At 34.6% G+C, this 26,815-nt stretch overlaps 2 protein-coding genes across 5 annotated transcripts; one reads left to right on the top strand and one right to left on the bottom strand.

Moving 5' to 3' along the window:
* Positions 1-1,168: 1,168 nt before the first annotated feature.
* Positions 1,169-7,080, top strand: LOC133791822 (N-terminal acetyltransferase B complex catalytic subunit NAA20). 4 transcript variants are annotated; one of them, XM_062229735.1, is made up of 7 exons: positions 1,169-1,339; positions 1,440-1,530; positions 2,068-2,200; positions 2,639-2,708; positions 3,487-3,547; positions 3,633-3,714; positions 6,879-7,080. In XM_062229735.1, the coding sequence occupies exons 1-7, from the start codon at positions 1,262-1,264 to the stop codon at positions 7,015-7,017; spliced, it is 654 nt and encodes a 217-aa protein (XP_062085719.1). In that variant the 5' UTR covers positions 1,169-1,261; the 3' UTR covers positions 7,018-7,080. The 4 variants fall into 4 exon arrangements, 3 of the variants coding, with proteins under 3 accessions (XP_062085719.1, XP_062085729.1, XP_062085723.1); XM_062229745.1 differs by lacking the exon at positions 6,879-7,080 and adding an exon at positions 3,977-4,150 and having other exon boundaries at positions 1,171-1,339; XR_009874201.1 differs by having other exon boundaries at positions 1,173-1,339; positions 3,633-3,920.
* LOC133791814 (ent-copalyl diphosphate synthase 1) lies at positions 7,077-15,913 on the bottom strand. Its single transcript, XM_062229729.1, has 15 exons — positions 15,743-15,913; positions 14,726-14,818; positions 14,428-14,519; positions 13,868-14,171; positions 13,600-13,783; positions 13,103-13,317; positions 12,840-12,960; positions 12,622-12,734; positions 12,278-12,504; positions 9,844-9,959; positions 9,651-9,749; positions 9,298-9,549; positions 8,420-8,543; positions 7,608-7,820; positions 7,077-7,401 (listed from the first exon to the last, which is right to left on the bottom strand). Exons 1-15 carry the CDS (start codon positions 15,834-15,836, stop codon positions 7,177-7,179), a joined length of 2,472 nt encoding a protein of 823 aa, XP_062085713.1. The 5' UTR covers positions 15,837-15,913; the 3' UTR covers positions 7,077-7,176.
* Positions 15,914-26,815: the final 10,902 nt, after the last annotated feature.

Below are 26,815 nucleotides of genomic sequence, written 5' to 3'. Positions count from 1 at the left end.
AACTGTCCCAACGGGCATGCCTCTGCCCTTTTAATAAGATCATGCCTCTTAAACTACTCTATAAGGGTATCCAAGTAGGCACTACCCCTATAAGTGACACGACCAGGAAAGTGTTTCTCCAACGGCACAATAAGGTCAGACATCTGGAAAAAAAGAACAAAAAAAATGTTAAAAATGTAAAACAATCTGGTAAGGCAGTTACTATCGAGGCCTATCGAGTCCCATCGAGGCCTATCGAGTCCCATTGAGGTAGAAACTATTGAGTTCTATCGAGTCTTATCGATGCCTATCGAGGTGGGTTCCAAAATCACAAAGAATAATATCATCGGGTTACTATTGAGTCTTATCGAGGCCTATCGAGGTAAGGCAAAAAAAACCAAAGTCTAGTAATATCGAGTCCTATCGAGGCCTATCGATTCCTATCGAGGTAGGTCCTAAAAAATCCCAGTATTGTATCATCGAGTCCTATCGAGGCCTATCGATTCATATCGAGGTAGGTTCTAAAATTCTCAAAGACTTATATATCGAGTCTTATCGAGTCCTATCGATTCATATCGAGGTAGGTTCTAAAATTCCCAAAGCCTTGTATATCGATTCTTATCGAGTCTTATCGATTCATATCGAGGTAGGTTCTAAAATTCCCAAAGCCTTGTATATCGAGTCCCATCGATTCCTATCGATTCATATTGAGGCCTATCGAGGCACAGTCTAATCCAGTCCTTATCCTATACTATCGAGTCCCATCGATTTCTATGAGTAGCATGAAAAATATCGAAAAAAACTCAGATTTCTTAATTCCCAGCCCCGATTTATCCTATGAACAAAAATCAACAAAAAAAACTAGGCACTTGCAGATTAAAAATGAAATCCCTCACCTTCGCTTTCTTTGAGGTTGTTTCCTAAAAATTTGGTCGGCTTGCTCGACGTTTGCTCCTTCCCCTTCTCCGATCGTTAAGTTCGACCTTTTGGGAGCCCTTGTTCGTGGTCGTAGAAGACAATGAAGGTTGGGTTCTACGGATTCAATCGAGGCTTATCGATTTCAAAGTTTGCTTGGTTCGGATATTTTGGGAGAGAATAGGGAGAGTTTGAGAAAATTATGCTAGGACTATTTTGGGTAGTAACGGAATTAAGTACAGGAGATCTTTCAAATGGAGGGTCAATTATTGTATTAAAACTCAAATTTCCCATATTATTTTCACTATTCGGTGTCCCTGGAGCTCGAGTTTTCCAATTCCCAAACGGCAAAGGGTGAAGCCGAGTAATGACGACGATTCGCAGATTTTGCTGCAATGATCTTCTCCGATTCGCCTCTGTAAATTTCGATCATCTCACTGAAACGGTAATCTTCCCTTGTTTTCATATTAGTTTCTTCGCTGAGATGGGGTTCACCTTCGTGCATTTAATTTCTTAATCATGGAGTTTTCTGGTCTTATTTACAGTTCAACATGTCCTTCTACATGACCTATTTGGCAAGGTGGCCTGATTACTTTCATGTCGCAGAAGCGCCTGGAAACCGAGTAATGGGTTACAGTAAGCTTTTTCAAATTTAAACCCTAAACTTTTTGTTTTTAACCTTCAGAAATTCTCATTTTTTTTCTTTTAATCATTATTATTATTATGGTTTTGGTAAGAGAAGTATTGTTCTTTAATTTTAGGGTCTGTATAATGGCAACATTGCAATAGTTTGTTTATTCCTTGTTTTTTATGGTTGCAAATTTTTTAAATAATTGGGCGAATGAAATAGATGATGAAGTGCCACTTGGGGCTAGCTCAAGTGGTTGTATGTGTGAGGAGGGAGGGGATCAAATCATCATTGTATCAAAAAAAAAATGATGAAGATATTGTTGAGGCAGAGCCGCTGAAATTAATAAGTTGTAGTGCTGGTGTTTCTAAGGATTTTACAGATTTAGGAGTCATTCAGGTGGAGTATGAATGGATATTGCTTCACGTTTGGTAATTGGGCTAGTTGTTCAGTTTAGTTAGAATTGTATTTGGTTTTCTGGGTTGTTTTTAGTAGTGTACTTGTGCATATGGATGAAACACTGCCTGGCTATTCATCAATTGCAGTTATGGGAAAAGTTGAAGGGCAAGGTGAATCTTGGCATGGTCATGTAACTGCTGTAACTGTTGCTCCAGAGTACCGCAGGCAACAATTAGCGAAGAAACTCATGAACCTGCTTGAGGACATCAGTGACAAGATGTAAGTAGTGGTCATTCAATTATAGCTGCTCATGCATCTCAGAAGTTTGTTCGTTTAAGTGTGTAAGCAATAGCACCTATTTGCATTAATCATTTTCATCTCATATGCTATATAGCTACTTTTTGTGAAAAAATATTGAAGCTTGTGATTGCACGATTCTCATATATGCAGAGATTTTTCATTTGTGGTGTATGTGTGTTCTTATTATTTATTTTATGATATTTGCTCTCATGTGCGCAGTATGATATTCTGTATGATGTTGGGGTCCAGTGTTGAATTATGCTTTAACGTTATTTATGTTGAGATGCATGAAGCTGTATTTGAATGTCTCTAACAACTAATAAATTCTGAAAGAGTTTGAAGATTTAGTAAATATGATAAAGCTTGAGCATTTGGGTTATGTACTCAAGCTTGATGTTAATGAGTTTTTCTTGGCAGTGATAAAGGTTATTTTGTGGATCTTTTTGTACGAGCATCAAACACACCAGCAATAAAGATGTATGAAAAGGTATCATTGCCGTTCATCACATTAAACTAGAATAACTCTTTCTGCCTTTTACCGCTAATATTTTCTTTTATACATTGATTATGCATTATCTCTGTCCACTTATTCTTTCTTAAAATTTGTATGTAAAAATATTTAGGCTGGAGTTGCAAAGTGATGGTTTAAGCTTCAACTTTGCCTGTGAAAATATTGCAAAAAATGGTTAACAATAGAACATTCAAATATTCAATTAAAACACACACACCAAAAACGAAACAAATATCTCTGCATCGTTTTACTAATCTGATCCATATGTTGTATTGGCCTGGGCTAACTCCCTTTAAGTGTGTAATTTGTTTGATGTTAGACAATGATTATTGTGCCTGATATGATATCATTATATGGAATTTTAACTCATTAATTATATTCTCGTTTCTTTTCCCAGTGGTTTGGGGGCTATTTCATAATTTTGTTGTGAATCTGGCCCTGCTAATATGGAAAATTTATGGATCTGTTATCAACCAAACAAAGAGAAGAATAAGGAAAACAAATACTCAGGGTTTATGTACCTGCAACTAAATTAAGGTTTTCATTGTGGGAGTTTCAAACATTCAGTAAGGAAAACAAAGAGAAGATTTTGCTGACTAATTATTTAACCTGTTTAGAATTTAAGAGTTGTCACTGAACAATAACAAGAAGCAATTCAATCTTCAACGCCAGCAAAACGTTTCCTGCCTTTTTTTTTTTTAAAATTTTGTACCAAATAAGATTCATGATGCGTACTCTATTTTTATCTCCTCAGCTTGGATATGTGATCTATAGAAGGGTGCTACGTTATTATTCAGGGGAAGAAGATGGGTTAGGTATGCTCAGACATGAAACCAGATCTTAAATTCTAACTGCTTTTCACATTTTGCTCATAATTTGTTTTTTCAACCCTTTTTTCAGATATGAGGAAAGCTTTATCACGTGATGTTGAGAAGAAGTCTATTATCCCTCTTAAACGACCTGTTACGCCAGACGAATTAGAGTATGATTGATTCTAAACTCATTATGGAAATTCTGGCAACTTAAGTTTGATGAGCATTAGCATGTCCTTGGCATATGAAGTTAGGTTTCATGGCTACATTTACGAGTTCTGTGTCAAGATGTCAGTCTTTGTTTCATGCTTCTTAATCAACACTCACTGGTCCAATGCTAAGACATGGATTATCGAGTTCTTTTAGTGGATTAAAGGTAATATTCTTGTGTCTTTTCTCTTTGTTTTATCGTGAAATTGCTGTTGATTGCAGTTCCGGATAGATGGAGTGGTGGGTAGGTCGGGTTACCTTCTTCTATGTGCATGTCCACCATGACTTCCTCTAGTCATACATATAAATATTTAACTTCTCGTTCATTTCGAGCTTAAGCTTATTCTTTGACTTTATTGCTTTAGAGAAGATATATAATCTCTGGATTGATGATAATTTTGGATTTGTCCGGAGTGGATGTAAAGCCGTTGTAGCATCTACGATATGTGTTAATCCAACTACCAAGGAATTAGTTAGTAAATTGAGCAGAATGTTTATTTAGTTGTTCTACAAAAGCAAAAAGCGGATAGTGCCACTGTAGAAACTGAGATGTTTGGACCCTTTAGTTGGGCATTTGGAATCCAATGTCTTCTCCAGCGAAGCAGCAGAGCCTAAAGCGGATATTAGCCACTACCTGCTGAGATGTTGGACACTTGTTGGGCTGATAAAACTGGAGTAGGCCCAAGTTAAGCCCCAGCTGGTCAGAACATAATTTCATTATATAGGGCTCTAGTGAAGTTTTGGATAAGCCCAGCTTAATCTCGCTTTAACATCATGTTGACGGCGAAAGAGTATTATTCTTGTTGATAGAATCTAGGGATGCATTGGTCGTCACATTTATGCGCACGCTCATTCTCATTGATTCAGTGGCCCCAGCCCAATCCACATATAAATTTATAATCCCATTTTGTATGGGCAAGACTTATATATTATCAAGCCAGGCTCTAGCCCCTAATTTTCTAAACCAAAAAAAATCCTTGGTTCTACCTAGTGGAATAGGCAATAAACCCCCCCCCCCCCCCCAAAAAAAAATAAAAAATAAAAAATAAGAAGTGAATAATAATAAAAAAAATTGATAGTGTGGTGGGGCCCAAACCAACTGCATGTTTGCTGGTTGGAGGGCAAAGGAAGAGGCAAAGTGGGAAGGGAGTGGTATCTCACGTGCTAAAACTAACCAAACATCTAATCAGAAGCCGAAAAAAAAAGGAGCGATGGAGATTGGAAGTGCTGCATGCTCAAATTGGATTACCCTCCAAAATCATCCTGATCATTCTATATCCATTCCGCCCTTTTTACCGACACAGTAGTAGGATCGACAATTCCTTTCTCTTTCATTCTGCCCATTTTTTTCCTTCATCGAAGTAGGATCTATCCAAAAATCTCTTTGTCGATGGCCCATGAGCCCACCAGATCACGTCACTACATCCAGTACCAAGCACTTCTTTTTAATTTTCCTTTTTTCACATTCCAAGTCTAGGCTCTAATGATAATGATAATTAAATTAAAAGTGTACACCATGCAGAGGTAAATGATGGTTACCAGTAACATTCCAGTGCTGTGTTTGGACGTGATTTCTTCTCTTTTCTTTATTATCTATCCTCTTAGGCTAGCTGGGCGGGGTCTACGGGTCTACCGGGGGGGAACTTCCCGTTGTGGGTTTCCATCCGGGCTAATGATTTTCAGGTGATCTTAGCACTACTGTATGGACCACCCCCACTGGACAGGAACTTCTTACCAAAATTTCTCCTCGATTATGTTGATGTCCTCTCACTTTTTATTTATTTATTTATTTTTTGCCTCATAAAACATGAAAATGCATGGAACAACTTCAATTCTTTCTAATCCATTTCAATGGTTAGCCTGTGTTTTTTACTAGGTGTCCCTCAAGTTAAAGACAATGTCTGTCCGTTTAATGTTTATCTTTTATGTCGTTTATCTCTCTGTCACACCAGTTTAGTAGCATATATGCATACATACATACAATTTATATTTTATAGTAAGAAAAGATAATTATGACATTGTCAAGTCTGGTCATAGTTGAAGAAGGTGAGAATATCTTTATTGTTTGGTCGAAAACAAAATAATGCAAGTAACTGTTGAGTGGTGATGAAGTGCTGTGGATACCACCTACGTAAACAGACAAAAGGAAAGGCATTTGGAATAGTTGTGTCTCTTGTTTATGGGGTCATGAAGTTGTGTGTCACTGTCGTTTAGTCATAATAGATTGACAAAATGAGATGGTTTCCTTGCCTAGTATCTAATAGAAAAACACTATTGGTAAAAGCGTCCCATTTTGATATCTAATACATGAAGGGTCATAAATGTTAAAATTCTATCAAAGAGAAGAGAGAGATATCATAATATGATCTCATTGATACAAACATTGTCAGAAAGAAGGGTTTGTGCTCGAGTGTTTTTCTCTCTTTGTTTGGCCATAAATGGATCGACACCAAAATCTTAACTTGCGGGATATGGAGAACCTCCACTTGATGTCTAAGACAGAAATAACAACTTTGGTCACGTGTTGGTATGCCACATTGTCTGCCATTGTTAATTTTGCCTACGTTTAAAAGTTTCGAAAGACCTTAATAGGTCCACATTCCGATCAGGGAAAAATAAAAACAACTTGTGTGGTTAATCATAAATATCAACTAACTAAAATCTTGTAAACCACTCTTTATGATTCTTGTTCAGTCATTCACTTAGATTTGACACTTTGAAAGTAATGGTAACCATTTTGCTACGTGTGTTCGATCGTTTCCATGTCACAAGAATGGTTTTTTTTCACCCGTTTTTGGTTGTCTTGCTGGATTTTCTTTTTGCTACCTTTTGACGTGTTAGGTCATCAAGACTCCAGAGGGATCTATTATCAGTATTTGACCATATAAATATATATTTATTTGAATATTGTCCTCGCTGCTTGGTCGATGAAGATTTTCGTGAATTTTTTATTATTATGGCCTGGAATATTACCGCTAATTCTAGAACTTGTGACTTTTTCATTAGTAATATTTTGACTGCTTTTATTTTTACTTTTCATTTTATGACATTGCCTTGTCCCCACAAAGAAAATGTGTCAATATTATTCATCACTAATCATAAATTTCAATTGTTTTCTCAACAGGTGTGTGAATGATAGAGTTGGACTAGGATGGTTGTTTAATTATTTATTCTCTGGATCATCAGCATTTTTGTTTTGTATTTATACTCTGCTATTCTATATTATTTTTACTTTCGTATTTTTGATGTATGATGCTTTATAACAATAACAATAACAAAAACAATAACATAGATTCATAATATTAATCCGTCTCTACTAAACTTTATTCACAATGCCATTTACTTTGAACTAAATTGGAAAATGTACAAATGGTTTTTTTTTTCTTTCTTTAGAAAAGCATATGTGGTGAATGGAGAGACCATCAGTTCACAGTCTCAAATAGTACTTTGCCAATGTGGAAATTGATGGTCTTAGAATCACAGTAAGCAGCATAATAAAAAGTCTTGGCCACCATTAGAAATGTCTGCTTAATTTTAGTGTTGATGTCATCTGAGGATTTCTGCAGCACCAATTGTACAAGGTCTTGCATATCTGACTCTATTTCAGGGGTTAAGATGCTTTTCTTACACACTCCATTTTGGTTTACCTGTATACATTCCACAAGAAAAAAAGAAAAAAGTTCAAATAATGGACTCTATCTATGAAACATAATTTATGGGGCCCACAGTTTTGAGCAGTAGTGTCTCATTGAAGATATGACTGTTTAAGGAAACGTGGAGGTCAAAGCAAATAAAATAAAATAAATATGATACTGAATAAATATGTGCTGGATCATGAATCATATATACCAACCTTGGTCCTATGTCTTTGTCTTTGATAGTGACGAATTTTGCAGCAAACTTTGTTTGTGGCGCTGAAGAGTCGTTCATAGTGAGGATTTGACGGCATCAGGCCCTTCATAGGCGTACGGGCTGAGCTTAGGTTTATTGTTTGGATCAATAATTCTGCTTCTTCTTCGTAATGGCCACCACCACCCTCTTGCCACTTCAGCAGCCACTTTTCCCACTATATAAATAACAACATCACATATTGCATTTCATAATGTGAAAAGCTTTAAAGAAAAAAAAAAGGACAGGTAAAGAAATTTTGGCTACACCGACGATTAGTTTAAGTACAGATTCGAAGAAAATTACAAGTACTACACACCCACAATTTGACCATTTTTTTGTGGCATATGTTGTTGTTGGTCTTTTTTTTTTTTTATTCTTTTCGGTAAAGAAGACAGAATTCATAGTAATAATAGCTGGAATTTAGCCTAATTAAAACCGTACGTTTTTTCACAAAAAAAAAAATGTACATGTGGTGAAGTGATATAAAGTTGTGTGCATAATTTACATTCGACATAAAACTACTTTATTGGATGGAAACTACTATTGGGTCACATTTCAATTTGACAAGAATGTATGTTATTGATTTAAAATAAAGTACTAGTAAATAATTCAACTCTACTATTGACTTTAAAGTAGATTATGATTAAAAATTTATCAGTTGAAATAGTTACTATTGACTGTTACGTACGTACGTACTATTGAGTATAGAGATATATGTACACAAATATAGTAATATTTCTCTTCACGCAAATAATTAAGAAGGAATTAACTCACAGCTTGACGTAAATGGTGGGTGATGTCCCGACCATGCACCATCATTGTGTCCAGAGAGAGGTGGCTGAGGGTCGTCAGCAAGGTTCTAAGAATTCCATGATCTGCATTCGTTATGTTCGACACCCTGCATATTTGTATATAATAACTATTATTTTAATTGTCTTTTTAGGTTATGAAACCCACTTAATTTTAATTAATAACCTTTTTGAAAGAAAAACTTTCAAACATGAAGATCTAGGGCCCAACATTCAATATTATATTCAATCAATCTTGTTTGTTTGTTTGTCTGTCTACATTTATATATATATATATAAAAAAAATATATGACACATTTATAGATCGATCCAAATGTAAGGCAACTACTTCGTCACCCAATAAATAGATAAATAAATGGAGCTTGCTAAAAATCATACTACTAAATTTAAAACAATGTGCGGCGCAAGGGAAAGCAACGACACTTTTTTTTCGTTCCACGGCATATAACAACAGAGCAAAAAACATTATTTTTTGTGGGAACTATTTCCGAAAGAGTTTTGAAAAATGAGAAAAAAATGTACGGCGTGAAACAAATAAAGATAACTACTCTTATTATTAAAAAAATAAAATAATAAATAATAAGCGAACAGCGTCCAAAAATTGCTATTTGGAATCTTCTGCCGTCCCATGACATTCTTATACCACAAAAATAAGAACAATAAATTAATAATCATCGAAAAAGGAGAAATGGTCTGTCTTATCAATATGAGTGTAAAAAAATTATAAATATATATGTATGTACTCAATTCCTTTTTTTCCACCAAAAAATTAGTGTGTGTAAAAATTACAAGTACTATACATATAATAAAAAGCAAAATTTACTTGAGTTAAAAAGATTTTACCTTGTAATCAAATAAGAGGGCATGTTACTACTCCTTTTAAAAGCATAGACAAAAGCCATCCGAAGCTCAGAAGAAGCTTGTTGGTCATCGAAATAGGATTGAATGGCTTGCATCAGTGCTGCTGTTTTGGCCCATGCAAGCCGCTCATCGGCCCTATCCGGTTCGAAAATGCTCGCCGTAGCAAGAAAATAGGCCATGAGGAGGTTCCTTCTGCTCACCCCATAATTTTCCAGCTTACAATCTCGGTACCATCTGCGTCCACGTACGTAACAATTTCATTCATGCAACTTACGTACTAAATTATACACCACAATAAATTAATTTATTATCGGTCCATAAAAATTTGTACGTACTTTAGCATATTGTGCCACTCAATCGAATGCAAAGCTTGGCAAATGTCGTAGTCAATTTTCGCCAACTCTAGATAGTCGTCGTTGTTAACGTTTTTCATTCTGAGAGTTAAAAATAGGCCACGTAATACACGTCACGTCACGAGAATTATTTAAGTTACATAATATATACGGAAATATATAAATTAAAAATAACCTGTACAGAGTCTTGCCAATCCAAACATCATTTCGCCCACCATACTGTTCGATATAGAATCTGGTCTCTACTCGAGGTAAGCTTGCATTCCATGGAACCTCCAGCGCGAAACCCACCTGTGTACTCATTATTATTAGACCTATTCCGTTAGACCTTTCTTTTTCACTTTTATTATGTTAATATGGTCATCAATATTAACATAATTAAAGAAGGGAAAACAGTTCAAATAATACACGCAACGCATGCACGAGAGATGAAAGTACAATAGTATGATGTAACTCATGAACTGACATATAAATAAATATAATTAATCATCACTTTTTTATTTTAATTATGATGACCAGTTGCACGCTGTGATATATCACATATATATATATATATATATATATATGCAACTGGACTACTTATATTAAACTATTATGCAAGTTTCTACCACTATTAATATATAAGCAAGATATATGTCCTATTTTTTTTTTACATTGCCATGATTTTTCAATATATATAAAAGGAACACCATAAATTGAGTGATGTTACGTAGTATGTTTAAGATCAAAACCAATCTAATTATTCCAAACCAATCTAAATTAATTTATTAATTACAAAAAAATTAGATATCTAATTATAATTAGATTAAATTTGATATGTAGGGTGTTAATTGGATTGGATCGGATGATGGATAAGACTGATAAAATCTAATTAAGAATCGATCCAATCTAATTACAATTAATATATATTTTTTAATACATATTATATTATAAATAAATATATTTAATTGAATTGTTGTTGTTTTTGGATACTATATATATTAACATTTTGGAGATGCTTTGTTGTGTTTATGTTATGCTACTATCTAAGTACTCTAGTTATTGATTTTGAGATATTAGTTTTAAATTTAAATGACTGTGTTGTAAACTTCATATTTTAATGAGTTAATGTGGTAATTGTAAATACTTAATTTAATATTATTACTAAATAGTGTATAGTTTTTTGTATGATTTATTTTGTATGCTTTGTTTTTTATATATTTGTTAATTTATTTAATATTAAAATTTAGGTTCAAGGATTAGATGATGATTTCTAACATCCAACCTTTAATTAGATTGGATTGGTTAGGGGTAAAAATATTTGATTGGATTGGATGAGCTGGATTTCGAGACGAAATTGGATTGGATTAGATGATGATTTCCAATATCCAATCTTTAATTGAATTTGATTAGTTAGGGGTAAAATTTTTTGATCGGATCAAATGAGCACCACTAATGATATGTGCACATATTTGTAATTTTTCATTTAATTACTCTAGAAAATAATAAGTTGGGCGTTATTTCTAACATTTCATAAATGGTTAAATGGGTTTTTGAAAAAATAAAAGATAAATGACTAGGAGAAACGATATAGGGGGCCTGACTACTCACATGAGGATATAAGTATAAATAGCTAAAGAAATCCAATTTTGATCATAATTCTTGTAACTATCTCAACAAATAATAATAGACTGTAGACTGTAGAGTATGTTGTTTCCTATGTCATGTGCTTTCTCTTTTTTGATTGTATTCATGATCGATGATTGTTAAATTAATAAAATACTAAATAAATTTAGATGTATCTCATCCATGCAGAATAAAATTACTTTAAAATGATATTCTCTTGCCTTATATAATATAATCTCCTTAAATATTTGTCATTTGAAAAGCTACTAGCTAATCAGGTAAAAAAAGACTATGTACCGCATAATTTCAGTAAATATTAAAATTGGGCAATTTTCAAACTGTGGAGATATGTAGTACTACCACAATGGATATAGGGACCATAATTAGACTAATATTTTTGATAAATAAATAATAATATCATTACTAAGGCCAGAAATAAATTGGTGTTTGTTTGAGAATCTTTGAGAGACAACACAGGAGAAAAGGCCAGGTCCCAACTATGGACCCAAGAAATAGTAAAAAGTGAGTTATGTTTTTTCACGGAGAAAAAATCTTGACACAAACACAGTACTTTTTTGACCGAACAATAAGCCTGATTTTTTTTAAAGCACAACCTCAAAAAGAGGATAACTCATTCTAAAGTAATTTTTATTAATTTTTTTTTAAAAGATGCTGCACTACTAATTAATAAATAGGTTATGTCCTATAAAGATGCTGTACTCGGATTCTCTTACTTGGTTTGATCGATTTTCTCGTCCTCGATCGCGTTACATTATCATATTTTTCTTGTTCTATATATCTCTATCTTACATTCTTAATTTATTCAGCAAAATTAAAGGAATATTTATGGTGAGAGAACGATGGCACTTTGTTTACGTAAGCTCAACGTACTAAAGTCTAGTATATAAGACGAAGCAGAACAGAAGAAATGATAAAAATAAACAAGTTATTAAGCATATACTAACATACATAATATGTACAAAACTAAATATATCAATACATACCTCACCAGGTAAGTCCTTAGTTATGATCCATTTATCGAGCAACTCATTCGAGGCCTGTTTTTCTCTAAGAAATTTCGATGAGAAGTCCATGGCTTCCTCAAGAATTTTCTCGCCCGGGAAAACCAACTGAGAAGCTCTATAAAGGTTATACATTCCAGTCACTGCTTGCGTTGACTGCCCCCGAAAGCAGAAAAACTCGTCACCTTTCTTAAAGTGTTGAAACACATCTAATAATGATTTTACATCATTCAATTATTAAAGCGAACTAATTGGATAGAATATATATTATATAAAATCGACTACATATATTATATATTCATATATGTTACATAAAACGCACGTACCAGCAGAAACGTTGTGACCATGCAATCTTAGTAGCCTGAATCCCATGGCAGTATCGTCAATATCTTGAACCATGGAATTTCTTGCCCAGCAAATTCCTTTTTCAGTCCAATTTCTAAACGTTCCAAATGTAAATAATTATAACAACTTTTTAAATTTTGGTCTAGGTAGGTAGAGTGTCTAGTACTACATTTTGTCAGTTGGTAGATTACGTACGTACCTGAATACATAATCGATACATTCCTTAATCTCTGGCTCAAAGAATCTAGATATTCCCAAGCGCTGCAACCGATCCGCAACCCAAAGGTGCTCGAACAAGTCAACCGGGTAAACATTTGGGACTGAGTACAATCATTACAGGGACAGTACATTGAATAAGAAAATGACCAATAGTAAACACATTGGAAAAGTAAAAAAAAAAGGACCAATAAGAAAGAAAAGGCAGGCAGCTAGTATTTTGTCAAATAAAATTTACATACGTACCACCCCCATTGAACCTTTGGACCGCTTTAGTTAAATATTGCAAGCAATTTTGGTCTTTGGTCTCCATGAGTGCGAAAGCAGTAGAGGATGGAGAGAACAAGAATGACCCATCTCGGGACTGCAATTTCAGAAGCTTTTCCCAGTCGAGACCTACCATTCCTTCCAAGCTATGGAGTAGAGTCGTGGGCACTGTGTGCATTGTGTCCCTCGGAATCCTATCCACACGCGCACACGTACTAATTATAAACCCACCCACATATAATATTACTCTATATATACACCAACCAATCTCCCTATATATTATTATATATGACATAAAGTTACTTTTTTCATTGTGTTATATAATCTCTCTCTCTCTCACACACACTAGATATCTATCTGTCCAATAATAGAACGATAAAACATATATAGTTGGAAAAGCGAAAAGAAGAAAAAAATATCATAATGACTAGAGTTTGGTTGGGGTCTTCTATTATGAGACTCTTTATTACTCTTACCTTGTGAGCTTTACATGTCTCCTTTCATATATCTCTTGTAACACAGGAGAATCCTCAGGCACTTCAAGGTTCAGTTTTCGAGCTATTTCAAGTAAAGAAGGGAAAGCCACTTCGAAACCAATAGGCATGTGTTCCGGATTCTCCTTCTCCAGCTTACTTATATTCGCATTGAAAAAGGCCATTCCTGTTCCATCCATTTTTAAAAATAAGAAGAAGAAATAAAATTGTTGTAGAAAATATATTAATTAATTAAATAATTATAGTTTACCTTTGTCACATTTTTCGGGACAAAGGTTCCAAGATTTCAAAGCGACAACACAAGCCAAGGTGTTGATGAGGCGATCGTGTGCGGAGAAAATCTCGGCGTCGCCCCAAGAACCGTCGGAAAGCTGATGATTGGCTATCCATTGGAGGCTCGATGGGAATTGAGGTAAGCCACTTCCATGAACATCTTCCACAAGGGCTACCCATGCTGTGTCGTACGCTGAAATGCTTATCTCTCCCTCATCCATACTCTCCAACAATGATTTGATTGAAGCGACACGTTCCTCGATCTCATTCGATCTTGTCCACTTTTTTTTTTGGATAAATAAAAAATTAAATTGAAGGAAAAACAAAACAGAATTTCTTCTATATCAATATCACATCAGCAAAGAAAAAAAAACCATATTGTAACATAGGATATTTGCACTAATTAATATACATATATATATATATATAGAGAGAGAGAGAGTTCTCTCTTTGTTAACCAATTATAAAAATAAAATAAAATAAGAAAAGCAAAAAGTAACATTGAAATAACAAAAGTTAATTTGTACATAAACCCACCTTAGTATCTTCTTCTCCATCTATGTCATCCTCCACAATCTCGTGCCACTTTATAACTGGCAGACCACTACTTTGAAACACGTCTGCGTATTCTGGATATACATATGAATGAGACGAATTTGCTTTATATTAATATTTAAATATATATTGATTTTTAAGGAAAGTAAATGTGTTTGTTTTATTTTGGCAGCAAATTCCACCATCATCACAATAATAAACAATTTAATTGATCAAAGTAAATTCTCTTCTTCTTCTTCTTCTTATTTTAAATCGTTTTAAGATTAAACATTAGCTTTACCGTGAGTGCGGGGTTTGGATATGGCGCTGCATTTTGAGCGAACATCACGATCAAAGTTAACTCGTTTGTCTTTAGCTTCCAATACTGTAACACCTATACATACACACAAATATATATACTTATATATATATATATATAACATAAATAGTTTAATATCATTATTATTTTAATCACTTATTATTTGCTCTGCTATTTGAAAATGATGTATAATTTTAAGGTAAAAAATAAAGATAAGAAGAAGAATCTTCGATCTGAGGTACAACATAGCACAATAATACAAAAATGTCGCTTTGTTTCTTGACAGTGAAATATATATATGCTGCCATTGAATAATTTACCGTATTCAAGTAAAAGCTCTTGTAAGGATCAAAAAAGCTTGTTTCAGATCATTCTTGGGAAGGAAAACCAAATATATAAAAAAAAGAAAAAAACATAAAAAACGAAGTTATATGTGATAGCTGTTTATATATATAAACATATATAGGACAAATCCGAACTAAATTAAAAGATAAAAGAGATACGTATATAATAATGCCTCCTCCCCGAAACAAATAAAAAAAAAATACATGAGTCTGCACTACTGAAGCAACTAGAACTTAATTACGAATTATTAATTCGTATTAGTTCAGAAAACCCAGATATAGGCAGGGCTCATCCTAAAAATAAATTAAAAAAATATATTTATATATATAACTCTCAAGTTGTTGATTTTGCCAAAATTTCAGGAGATAGACAAAGAAACAGAGTGAGCGTTTGTACTCAGTTTTCCTTATAATCTTTTTTTATTTTTCTGAAAAACAAAAATAATGACATTCACCAAGAAATTGATCAAGATCCAATCAGTGGAAAACTCGCAAAGACGAGTTAAAATTCTACCGCCACAAAGTAAAAATGAAAACAACAGAAGGACTTTCTGTCTTTATATTGAAAGGTGATGATAGATTTTGAAAAAGAAAGATATAAAAAATGTATAGTTACATAGATATACATATGAATATAAAGTGAATTGATTATTACCTGGAGGAAGAAGTTTTGGTTGATAGAAAAGTGAGAGAGTAGAAGTGTTTTGAGAGAAAGGGAGAAGTAGTAATTGGGAGAAGAGAGAAGACATGGTATGGGGCTGAGGCTGAGGTGGTGGTGGTAATGGTTGTGAGAATAGAATAGAAGAGAAGAGAAACCAATTTGAGGATTTAAAAGGAAAGAGAGGGAAGCAAGAGGACAGAAAGGATTTCCCAAGAGATTCCCGCTATAAGGAACATGAGATCCTCCAAAACTATGGAATTGAGGGTAGTCCTGTCCTTTTCCTCATTTTTCATACCTTTTTTTCACTTAACTGATATATATATATATATGATTAATTAGTTTTCTTATTCAATATTTTCATATATTATAATTTTTCCATGAATATTTTTGGGATGTGTACGAGAATGAGGGTAAAAAGCTGTCCAACTTTTCCTATTAAATTTCTGCTATATATATCTACGAGTCTCTTATCTTTTGGGATTTCATCATTAATGATAATAGATGACTGTAATTTATTTATTAGCATTCATGTAAGAATCTGAGCGTTATTTACAGATAAAAATATTTGTAACTGAAAGGAGATATATATGGAAGGCCATGATATCTGTTTTCACCTTATTTGATTTATTGCAGCATTGACTCTGTTGGCAATTAGTGAGAAATCTTACTGTAATTTGGTCATTTTTTTCTTTTTATGGGGACACAATAGATAATGATAGCATACATATGGTTAGTAAAGGATATCTGTTATAGATTATTTTATAGCTAAATGTTAAAAATAAGAATAATTTTTGTAATCCTTATTTAGTATGTGCAATTATATATTCTAAACAAAAACAAACAAAAGTTATTGTGTAGTGATTGTTTTTAATCACTATTTATAAGTATTTTAGTATTTTCGGTGCTTGTATAAGTTGAAACTCAATTTTTTAAATGATCTAATATAATGTAGTTATAAGAATATTTTACAAATTTTTAGAAAATTTTAAATAATTTAGGATACTAAAATTAAGATTCAATCGGCTTATTACATGATTGCTAGTTTCGATATTTACGTGTGTGCAACAGACTATTTGAATGATGATTTCGACATCTTAAATTATCTGAAAATTTCTTAAAATTTATAGGAGGTCTCATGTAATTATATTATACATCATCATGTAAAAAAAAATAGATTTACAACTTATTCATGTTAAAAAAAATTAAAAATACTTATAAATAGTGAAGGAAATCAATCACTACCAAAGATATACTAAAAAAAATATTCATAGATAAATTAAAAAATAATGTCCATACAAATATGATGAACAATGAATGATATATTATGTATAATTGACACTAAGGATGGTTCCATGTCTTCCTTCCCATGACCCCATATCATTCTTCGTTCCCGCTCTGCAGGGACAGAGGGAGAAATGCAATTCAAGGGGACCAAATAGTACATTCATTTTTAAAAATAAAAACTGTTACGAAAGATATAATATATCATTTTTTAAAAAAAAAAAAAATATAGGGGGGCCAAGGTCCCCCTCCCTCCCTATAGACACGCCTCTGTCTTTGCCGCCTCGTCCACAGATAATCTTCGTCGGAAATTCATTTAGAGAATTAGTTAGTTCTTTTTAAAAGAATTAATATTATATAAATACAAGTTATACAAAAGTTATAATGGCTTCGTCTTGGCTATTTTAACTTTCCGGGATATAAACAAATAAAATTAAATATTATTAAGGATTATACATTTCATTTTGTTTGTTCGATTATATATTTACATCGATTTAAGTAATATTAAAATTTACCAAAAGTTATATTTGATTTTTATTTTAGAATTGCTTTAATTTTCTCCAATTGTTTCTATAATTTAATTAACAAATAACATTATGGTATTATTAAATTTTAGTTTGATCAAAATCCAACTTCATAATTCGTTTAATACACTAAAAAATATTATTATTTAGTGTTACATGATATATTTTTTTGTGACTAATATCATTTCTAGTCGCAACAAATATTTACTTATAACTAAAAAAAATATTGAGTCATAAATTGTCACTTATATATATATATATAAAATAGGTACAAGCAACGTGGAAGACATATTTATTTAATTTTATTGAAAAAAATTATTAATTATTTTTATTAAGTTTTCATGCTTGTTATGTAAATTTTAAATAAATAAACAATTTGCATATAAAAGAATGACACAAATATAATAAAAAAATTAAACCAAAATAGCATTTATAATTTAAAAAAAAAATGATAATATTTTAGATCACAAACTACTCTATTTAAAGTACAAAACATTCCCGATATTATTTAAATCACACCTCGAGAAAAAGTTTGTTTATTCTTGATAGAAAATAAATGTTATTCTAATTTTTAATGTGATTAAGCAGTTACACTATTTGTACACACAACACCTATATATAATGTATTTATAATGTTTGTTATTACTTAATATGAATATATATTTAAATAAGTTAGATTAAGTAATAAATAAAATAACATTTTTTCTTTTTAAATATAAATACATTTTTTTAATAAAATTAAGATTATGTACTATATATTATTATAATAATAATATTTTATAACATTTGAATTTATACTAATATAATTATGAAATATCTAGTCTTGTATTAATATTATTATAATAATGATATTTTATAATATTTAAATTTATATTAATATAATTATTAAATATTTAGTGTTGTAGTATATATTAGTTTAATAATAATATTTTATAACATTTAAATTTATATTAATATAAATATTAAATATATAATGTTTTTATTAAATATTATTATTATAATTATATTATATTTTATTTAAATTTATATTAATATAATTAATAAATATTTATTTTTAATTGGTTTTAAATGAATATTCCGTTAAATATTTTTAATATTCCGTTAAAGTTAACAAACAAAAAACCGTTAAAACCAAGAAAAACAGTTAAATACACACTTTTTATATAGAATAAATATATTAATTATATATAATAAAAATTATTGCAAGTAAAAACACATTTAGTCACAATGAATAGTAATTTTTATGATTAATACTTTCAACTATTTTAAAGTCACATTTTGTTTTCATTTTGTATCAAATTTTGTTGACTAAAAATAAGTATTTTAGTGATATATAATAATATACTTTTGTTTGTTAAAATTGTATAATTCCTTTAATTAAATATAAATATATAATTTTACATGTTTGGATATATGAGCGTTTTTGGAAATTACTATGTAATTACTAGGTCGTGTAATTATTAAGGTGGTAATTACATTATATTTTAAAATACAAGGTGTGTTTGAATGTCAAGTTGTAATTACTTATGAATTTCTATCGTAATGTTTGACAAAACAATTAGTAATTACACAGAAAATTAATATTATCTAATAAATACTATTTAAAATTAATAATAATTAGTAATTACACAATGTAATTACACTCAATTCTCATGGGAGCTATGAGAATTGGAGAGTGTAATTGGGATCCCTCAATTACCTCTGATTACAAAGTTATTGTGTAATTACACGGTCAGACAAACACGTCAAATTGAGTAATTACTCTGAATTACACACAATTTTAATTACAGGGTGACTTTCCAAAAACACCCATAAGTTCAGGGATCATTAGTATATTGTTATATTCCATGTGAGGATACTTAAGAAAATAATATATTATTTAGTATAACTATCTCAAAACTTATAATTTTTATTAATGATTAATGCACTACTTTACCCGTTTCGTTGACATTGCATCGAGAGCTCTTAGGGTCTGTTTGTGACAACTTTTAGAAAAGCTAAAAGCTGTTTTCTGAAAAAACTGTGCAATAACGGTGTTTGGTAAATAGTCAGAATGCAGCTTATTGAAGAATTTATGCAGAAGCTATAACTAAAAGTTAAAGCTGGCACAACCCAACTTTTAACTTTTTTTAAAAGCAACTTTTTGAATTTTTTTTGCAGTAAATATATTTTTTATCTAAATTATTTACTTATTTTTTAATTATACATTATTTAAAATTAAAATATTTAAAATAAATTAATATGATAATAAAATAAATAAAATTTAAATCTTAAATATTTTTCATATTTTATTTTCTTCAAAAAAATATTTTTTATTTTAGTAATTTTAAATTAACAAACCACTTATTATACACCATAATATTATTTTCACATCTCATAATGTTTTTAAATTATAATTTATCAAACACATATTAATTTCGTGTTTTAGAAAAAAAAAAGAAAATAATTATGAGTTTAGCATGTTTAAATAAATACAATATTTATAGGGTTTTTTTAGTAGGGTACAACATTATAATATGATATACATAAATAATACTACATATTATTATTATTTATTATTATTATAATAATAATAATAATAATAATAATAATAATAATAATAATAAAACTAAAAATAAAAAAACATATACCAAAATCAAAACAATTAGTATTCTATTATTGTGAGAGAAATAAAAGTTTCCTTTTATAATTGTCAGCCCTAACAAAAAACTTACCATAAAAATTCATATATTATGCAACAATAAAAAACAAAAAAAGGAAATAAACAACTAATACTAATATTAACCAAAGGAATCCGCACAAATTCAAATTTGAATTTTTTTGCATAAAACTTTCACTAGAAAACCTTATTAAACCAAAGCTGCAGAGTTACAAGTTCAAGTTTTCCGATTAGACAATACTAAACAAAAATGTATATTATGATTCAAATTTGTGTGCAATCTATTCAAAATTATAAAAATCGTGTAACCAGTCCTTCATATTGGTAAATAAATAAGGTTTCATCATTTTTCATGATAAGGTATGGTTCCTATATGTTACACCCAGATTTCGAGACCAGAGGTTATGACCTCGAAAACTGGACTCGTCAAGTGTGAGCTCGAAATATATGAAAACGTTGTATGGTCCAGCTGTAAAATCTCTAAAGTAAAATAACGACCTCGAAGATGTGTAACCTCGGGATGCTTTTTGAGTTCGAAATGGCATGACGTTGGGATACATCTGTTATCAATTGTCTTCGGATTAAACAATCTGAGCTTGGGAAGTGCAAGCTCGAGTGTGATAGTTTCGACAGTGTTAATCTACTCCGAGCATGTCCTGAAATAGGGTGGCAAGCTTGTAGCAGTACCATAAGTCTTGACAGCCACAAGGCCGCTTGCTGATCTCGAAGATCCGATGAGTCGCTTGGGATAGCCCGTTATGTATGAACACATTTATTGTTGTATAATCCCAATATTTAAGGGATATCATTTAGTCCATTATTTGTTCCCAATTCTTATGGGACATTTCCATGTATATAGGAGATATTACATTTAATGTCATTATTTAAATTGATATACAGAATATCTTCCCGAAATATGTGGGAATGAACTCTGTAACCTCCCCTATAAATAGAGGAGGAATGACCACTTGTAAGGGATCAATTTCTTTTGACCTGAGAGAAAGCTCTGGGTAATTCATCTCTGAAGAATTTCCAGAAATCTCTAAGTCTTAATAACATAGACTCGTGGACTAGGCAGAGTTAACTGCTGAACCACGTAAAATTCCTCTTGTTTTTCTTCTTTATTCATTCGCTTCATAGTTCACGTTGTTTAATTGCTCTATGATTTAAGTTGACGAAAAATGACATCAACAATTTGGTGCTTTCATTGAGAGAATTAAGCAGTGTGTAAGTGAGTCTTTTCAGTCGAAGAAGCCTCCTTGAATCAACTATGACCGCGAATGATCCCAATGTTCCTGAGGAGGAAATCTTAGAAGAAGCTGACTACCCCCGGCGCCCTGGGAAGTAGCCTATGATGAATTCGGACCCTGATGAGAGAAGTAGTTCCTCTGAATCTCGAGGACCACCGGCACCACCAGCCCCCAAGGATGACGAGGACATGAACTACAACCCTGAACAATATGTCCCTATTGTGGAGCTTGAAAACTATCAGCTGTGAAAGCAGTTGGCAGAGGCCAAGAAATGTAACGAGGAGCTGGTTAGACTGGCTTCCGAGGCGCAGGCGGCTCAGCCCTTGCCTCCGCCTAAGGCCCAAGCTCCACCTCCACGAGATGTTCATGTTCCACCACGCAAGCCTCGTGGGTGACCTCGTAAAAACGCTACCACACGAAGAACGGAGCAACCTCTGCCACCTGCAGAACAGCCTGCTCCCTCAAGGCCCCGGAGAAGTACCCGGGCTGGAGCTCCTGCCAACTCAACTGCTGAGGTACCGGCCGAGATTGGGAATAACTGAGCCCCCACGGAAGCTCGGACCCAAAATCCTAGTAACACGCAGAATGCTCCTGAACCAGCACGGGCAAACTCGAGACCTTCTAGGCCCCGTAATGGATGGCAGCCACCATCACCCATAAGGCACCCACCGTCGCCGATAAGGTATCCTTCACCAACTCGGAGAAACACGCAGCCGACTCAGGGTGATAGGGAAAGGCGAGATGGGCGAAAACATGGGAATGGGGAGACTGCTAGGGAGCATAGAGGTACCCAACCCACGAGAAGCAAAATGTTTTGGTCTCATACTATTAAGACAAGACAACCAGAAAGGAACCCATCTCGAAACAACCGCGCGCCGAGCCATATCAATGAAGGCTCAGGAGATACTAGATCGGTCAGTATGTATGACTAGGGACGCAAAAATACTGGGAATCGAAGGGATCACCCAGATTTACAGGAACACATGAACCAGAATTGGGGTAATGATTACCCCTTAAACTCAGACCTGAGGGATCACCTCAATGGATTATGCGGAGGCGCGAAGCTGGAATTGTGATAAACGATAACCAGTTTCAAGTCAGACCCCCCGTGGATCCAGTCCAAGAAAGGATCGAACAACTAGAAAGAGTGTTCAGGCTCTTACAAATGAACGAGGTCGGGATCGGGACGAAGAGTTCGACAATGAACTCGAGCCCTTCGCCCCCCATATTTCCAGCACCCCGTTTCCTCAAGGATTCCGAATTCCTCATGTCCCACCATTATATGGGAATTCTGATCCATACAGTCACTTAAGTACGTTCAATACAATCATGAGAGCGAGTAACATGGGCTACGAGCTCAGATGCATGCTGTTTCCAGCCTCGCTCACAGGACCAGCAAAAAACTGGTTTGAAAAATATAAGAGGCATTCAATTGCTTCTTGGGATCAATTATCTAGAGATTTCAAGAAGCAATTCAGAGCCATGATTGGAATAAGGCCTGAGGCGTCTGCCTTGACCAATGTCCGACAATAATCGAATGAAATATTGAAAAGTTACCTTACAAGGTTCAATTTGGAGGTCGCCCGAGCTCGAGACATAGATGACAGCTGTCATCTGATGGCTGTCCGAGATGGGGTAATGCCTGGAAGTCCCCTCTAGGAAGATATGCAGAGGAAACTCGTAAGGTCCTTAACCGAGTTCAATCGACGAGCTCAGAGGTTTGTTAATGTAGAAGAGGCGAGGTCAGCGTTGAATATGGCCTCTCAGCCCGTAACTACAACAACAAACGTAAACTTTACTTCGACCTCGGTGGATCCTATGACCTCGAAACCCCCTGTGGATAACCCTTCTAAAAGAAAGAAGAATGAAGGAAATAATCCCGAGGCATAAGGGGGAAAGAAGAAGAAAGGGGAAAGATATTTCTCCGTGTACAAAGTGTATACCGAGTTGAATGAGTCTCGGGAGAATATCTACCTGACTAATGAAAACCAGGTCCCTTTCAAGCGTCTGGACCCCATGAGGAACCAGAAAGAAAAGAGAGACTCTAGTAAATACTGCAGATTCCATAGAGATATCAAACATACAACCGATGAATGCGGGCAACTAAAAGATGAGATTGAAGGCCTGATCTCGAGAGGATATTTCAGGCAATATGTAAGAAACCAAAATCCCAATCAGGCTTTTACCAGTTAGAGGGCAGCTGCACCACCGCCTGCCCAAAACAATAACTCCCGAGCAAGGGAAGATGAGCGACCCCCTCCGATTGATGGAGAAGATGTTGTAACCATCTCGAGGGGACCTCATTTCGCAGGATCGGGAAGGAACGTCCAAAAATGATACGTGAATGAGCTGAAAACTGGTGATAGGTCCCCTTAAGAAGCTGAACCCAGGGCTTCAAAACACCAGAGGCTTGAATCTCAACCTATAACTTTTATTGAGGATGATGCATCTCATGTGCAGAGTCCTCACAACGACCCGCTGGTCATCACCCTTCAGCTCGTAAATAAGATGGTTCATCGAGTCCTGGTTGATAACAGGAGCTCAGTGAATATCCTCTATAAGGCCACCTTAGAAAAGATGGGACTCACGCTTCGTGACCTAAAGGCCTGTGCAATGACATTATACGACTTTTCAGGAGAAGGGATTGCCTGTATGGGATCCATCAAACTCCCTGTAACCTTGGGAGACTACCCAGTCTCGACAACCAAGATGATGGAATTCGTTGTAGTGGATCTACCATCGGCCTACAACGTACTGCTCGGGAGACCCGCCCTAGTAGGGCTAGGGGAAGTCTTGTCTATAAGGCACTTGGCCATCAAGTTCCCGACTTCTAGTGGCATCGGGACACTGAAAGGAGACCAGCTCGCAGGGAGGGAATGCTATAGCATTTCCATTAAAGGAAAGAAACAGACAAGTGCACAAACACTTGTCATAATTCAGAATAAGGACGGAATAGTCTTCGAGATAGACGAAGAAATTGATCCAAGAATAGAGGAAAGAGCTGACCTTGAGCCATTAGAAGAGCTCGAAGAGGTCAGGTTCGAAGAAGTAGACCCCTCGAAGATAGTGAAGGTAGGGAAAAACCTTCCAGAAGAAATGAAATAGTAATTAATTTTCTTTTTGAAAAAGAACCAGAATGTTTTTGCATGGTCACATTCGGATGTGGTAGGGATAAATCCGAATGTGGTAAGCCACGCTCTAAATATTGACAAAAGCTTTCCCCCGAAGCAGCAATAGCGAAGACTCCTGGATGATGACAGGAAGAAGGCCCTAAAGGAAGAGGTCGACAGGTTGAAGGCAAACCGATTCATACGAGATGCCTTCTACCTCGATTGGGTCGCCAACCCAGTGTTAGTCTCGAAACCTAACAGGACATGGAAGACCTGTATTGATTACTCAGACCTCAATAAGGCCTGTCCTAAGGACTGCTTCCCCTACCTTGAATCGACCAGCTCGTAGATGCCATAGCTGGGCATGGACTTATGTCATTCATGGACGCTTATTCTGGATATAACCAGATCGCCATGCATGCCCTAGACCAAGAGCATACGAGTTTCGTGACAGACAAAGGACTATATTGCTACAATGTCATGCAGTTTGGACTAAAGAATGCTGAAGCCACTTACCAACGACTCGTAAACATGATGTTCTCCGAACAGATAGGTAATAACATGGAAGTTTATGTTGATGATATGCTAGTAAAATCTAAACATAACAGTAACCATGTGGACGACCTTGAAGAGTGCATTGCCGTGTTACAGAGGTATGACATGAAGCTCAACCCCTAGAAGTGCTCTTTTGGAGTATCGTCAGGAAAGTTCCTAGGCTTCACTGTAAACGCCCGGGGAATAGAAGCTAATCCAGACAAGATTCAGGCTTTAATTGATATGCCCTCACCTCGAAAGCATAAGGATGTCCAAAGTTTGACTGGGCAGATGGCAGCACTAAGTAGGTTTATCTTGAAATCTACTGATCGCTGTCTTCCATTTTTCAACCTTTCGAGTGGACAAAAGAATGCGAGCTAGCTTTTTAGGAGCTCAAGAAGCACCTCACGGAACCTCCCATCTTGTCGAAACCTATCACGGGGGAAGTTTTGTACCTATATCTTGCTACGACTGAGCACGCCATTAGCGCCGTGCTCGTCCGAGAAGAACAGAAGGTGCAAAAGATGGTATACTATGTCAGCAAAAGGTTACTAGGGGCATAATCAAGATATCCCTTAATGGAGAAGTTGGCTCTCAGCCTAATTCACTATTCTTGAAAGCTCCGGCCCTATTTCCAGGCGCACCCCATTCATGTGCTGACCAATCAACCACTAAGCCAAGTCTTGTCCAAGCTAGAAGGCTCGGGCCGATTACTAAAATGGGTCGTTGAACTTGGACAATTCGAGATCACCTACCATTCGAGGACAACCATCAGAGGACAGGCCCTGGCATACTTCATAGTGGAATGCACTGGAGTGACTAATGATGAAGTTATAACCCCAGCTCGCGAGCTGTGGAAAATTTATGTTGATGGGTCTTCCAATGAAAATGGGTCGGGGGCAGGAATAATACTGATCACCTCAGTAGGAAGTCGGTTTCACTCTGCTTTAAGATTTGACTTCAAAGCATCAAATAACGAGGCTGAATACGAAGCTCTACTGGCAAGACTTCGAATAGCCAAGGAGCTCAAAGCTAAGGCGATACATTTCTACAGTGACTCCCAGTTAGTGGTCAACCAGATCTTAGGGGAATACCAGGCTCGCGGAACGAGAATGGCTGCATATTTAGAAAAAGCAAAGGCAGCACTCGAGCATTTCAAATTTTACACGATAGAACAAGTTCCCCGATAGAAAATTTTGAATGTAGACGCCTTAGCCAGGCTCGCCATGTCCACCGAGGTCGATGAGCTGAATGTCGTGCCAATCGAACATCTATCGACACCCAATATAACCGAGCCTGAACAGGAAGATGTATGCATGATAAACTCCGAGCCAACCTGGATGACCTCGATAATTAGGTACCTTGAAACCAACATTCTCCCAGAAGAACGGACCAAGGCTCGAAAATTGATGTATCAGATCCCCAGGTACACCATTGTGGATGGAAGGCTATATAGAAGAGGATACTCTATGCCGTTACTCCGATGTGTGACTCCAACCGAGGGTAAGAAGATCATAGAAGAAATTCATGAAGGATTCTATGGAGACCACACTGGGGGCGTAGCCTATCCAAGAAAATCATATGCCAAGGATACTTCTGGCCTACCATCAAAGTAGATTTGTTTGATTACATCAAGAAATTTGAAAAGTGTCAACGATTCGCCATAATCCCTCGAGCTCCACCTTCCGAGCTAACTATGATGACCTCCC

The sequence above is a fragment of the Humulus lupulus genome, chromosome 1 (assembly GCF_963169125.1).
Source record: "Humulus lupulus chromosome 1, drHumLupu1.1, whole genome shotgun sequence".
Taxonomy (NCBI): domain Eukaryota; kingdom Viridiplantae; phylum Streptophyta; class Magnoliopsida; order Rosales; family Cannabaceae; genus Humulus; species Humulus lupulus.
Note: the sequence above shows the minus strand (reverse complement) of the source record. Positions and strands in the feature narration are given on the sequence as shown.

Excerpts from the sequence above, each read along its gene's own strand:
- LOC133791822 (XM_062229735.1), top strand. The coding sequence starts at position 1,262 with ATGACGACGATTCGCAGATTTTGCTGCAATGATCTTCTCCGATTCGCC. Across the intron at positions 1,340-1,439 it reads TCGATCATCTCACTGAAACG|TTCAACATGTCCTTCTACAT; the intron begins GTAATCTTCCCT and ends TCTTATTTACAG. Across the intron at positions 3,548-3,632 it reads AGGGGAAGAAGATGGGTTAG|ATATGAGGAAAGCTTTATCA; the intron begins GTATGCTCAGAC and ends CCCTTTTTTCAG.
- LOC133791814 (XM_062229729.1), bottom strand. The coding sequence starts at position 15,836 with ATGTCTTCTCTCTTCTCCCAATTACTACTTCTCCCTTTCTCTCAAAAC. Across the intron at positions 14,819-15,742 it reads ACCAAAACTTCTTCCTCCAG|GTGTTACAGTATTGGAAGCT; the intron begins GTAATAATCAAT and ends GTGTATGTATAG. Across the intron at positions 7,402-7,607 it reads GACAAAGACATAGGACCAAG|GTAAACCAAAATGGAGTGTG; the intron begins GTTGGTATATAT and ends GAATGTATACAG.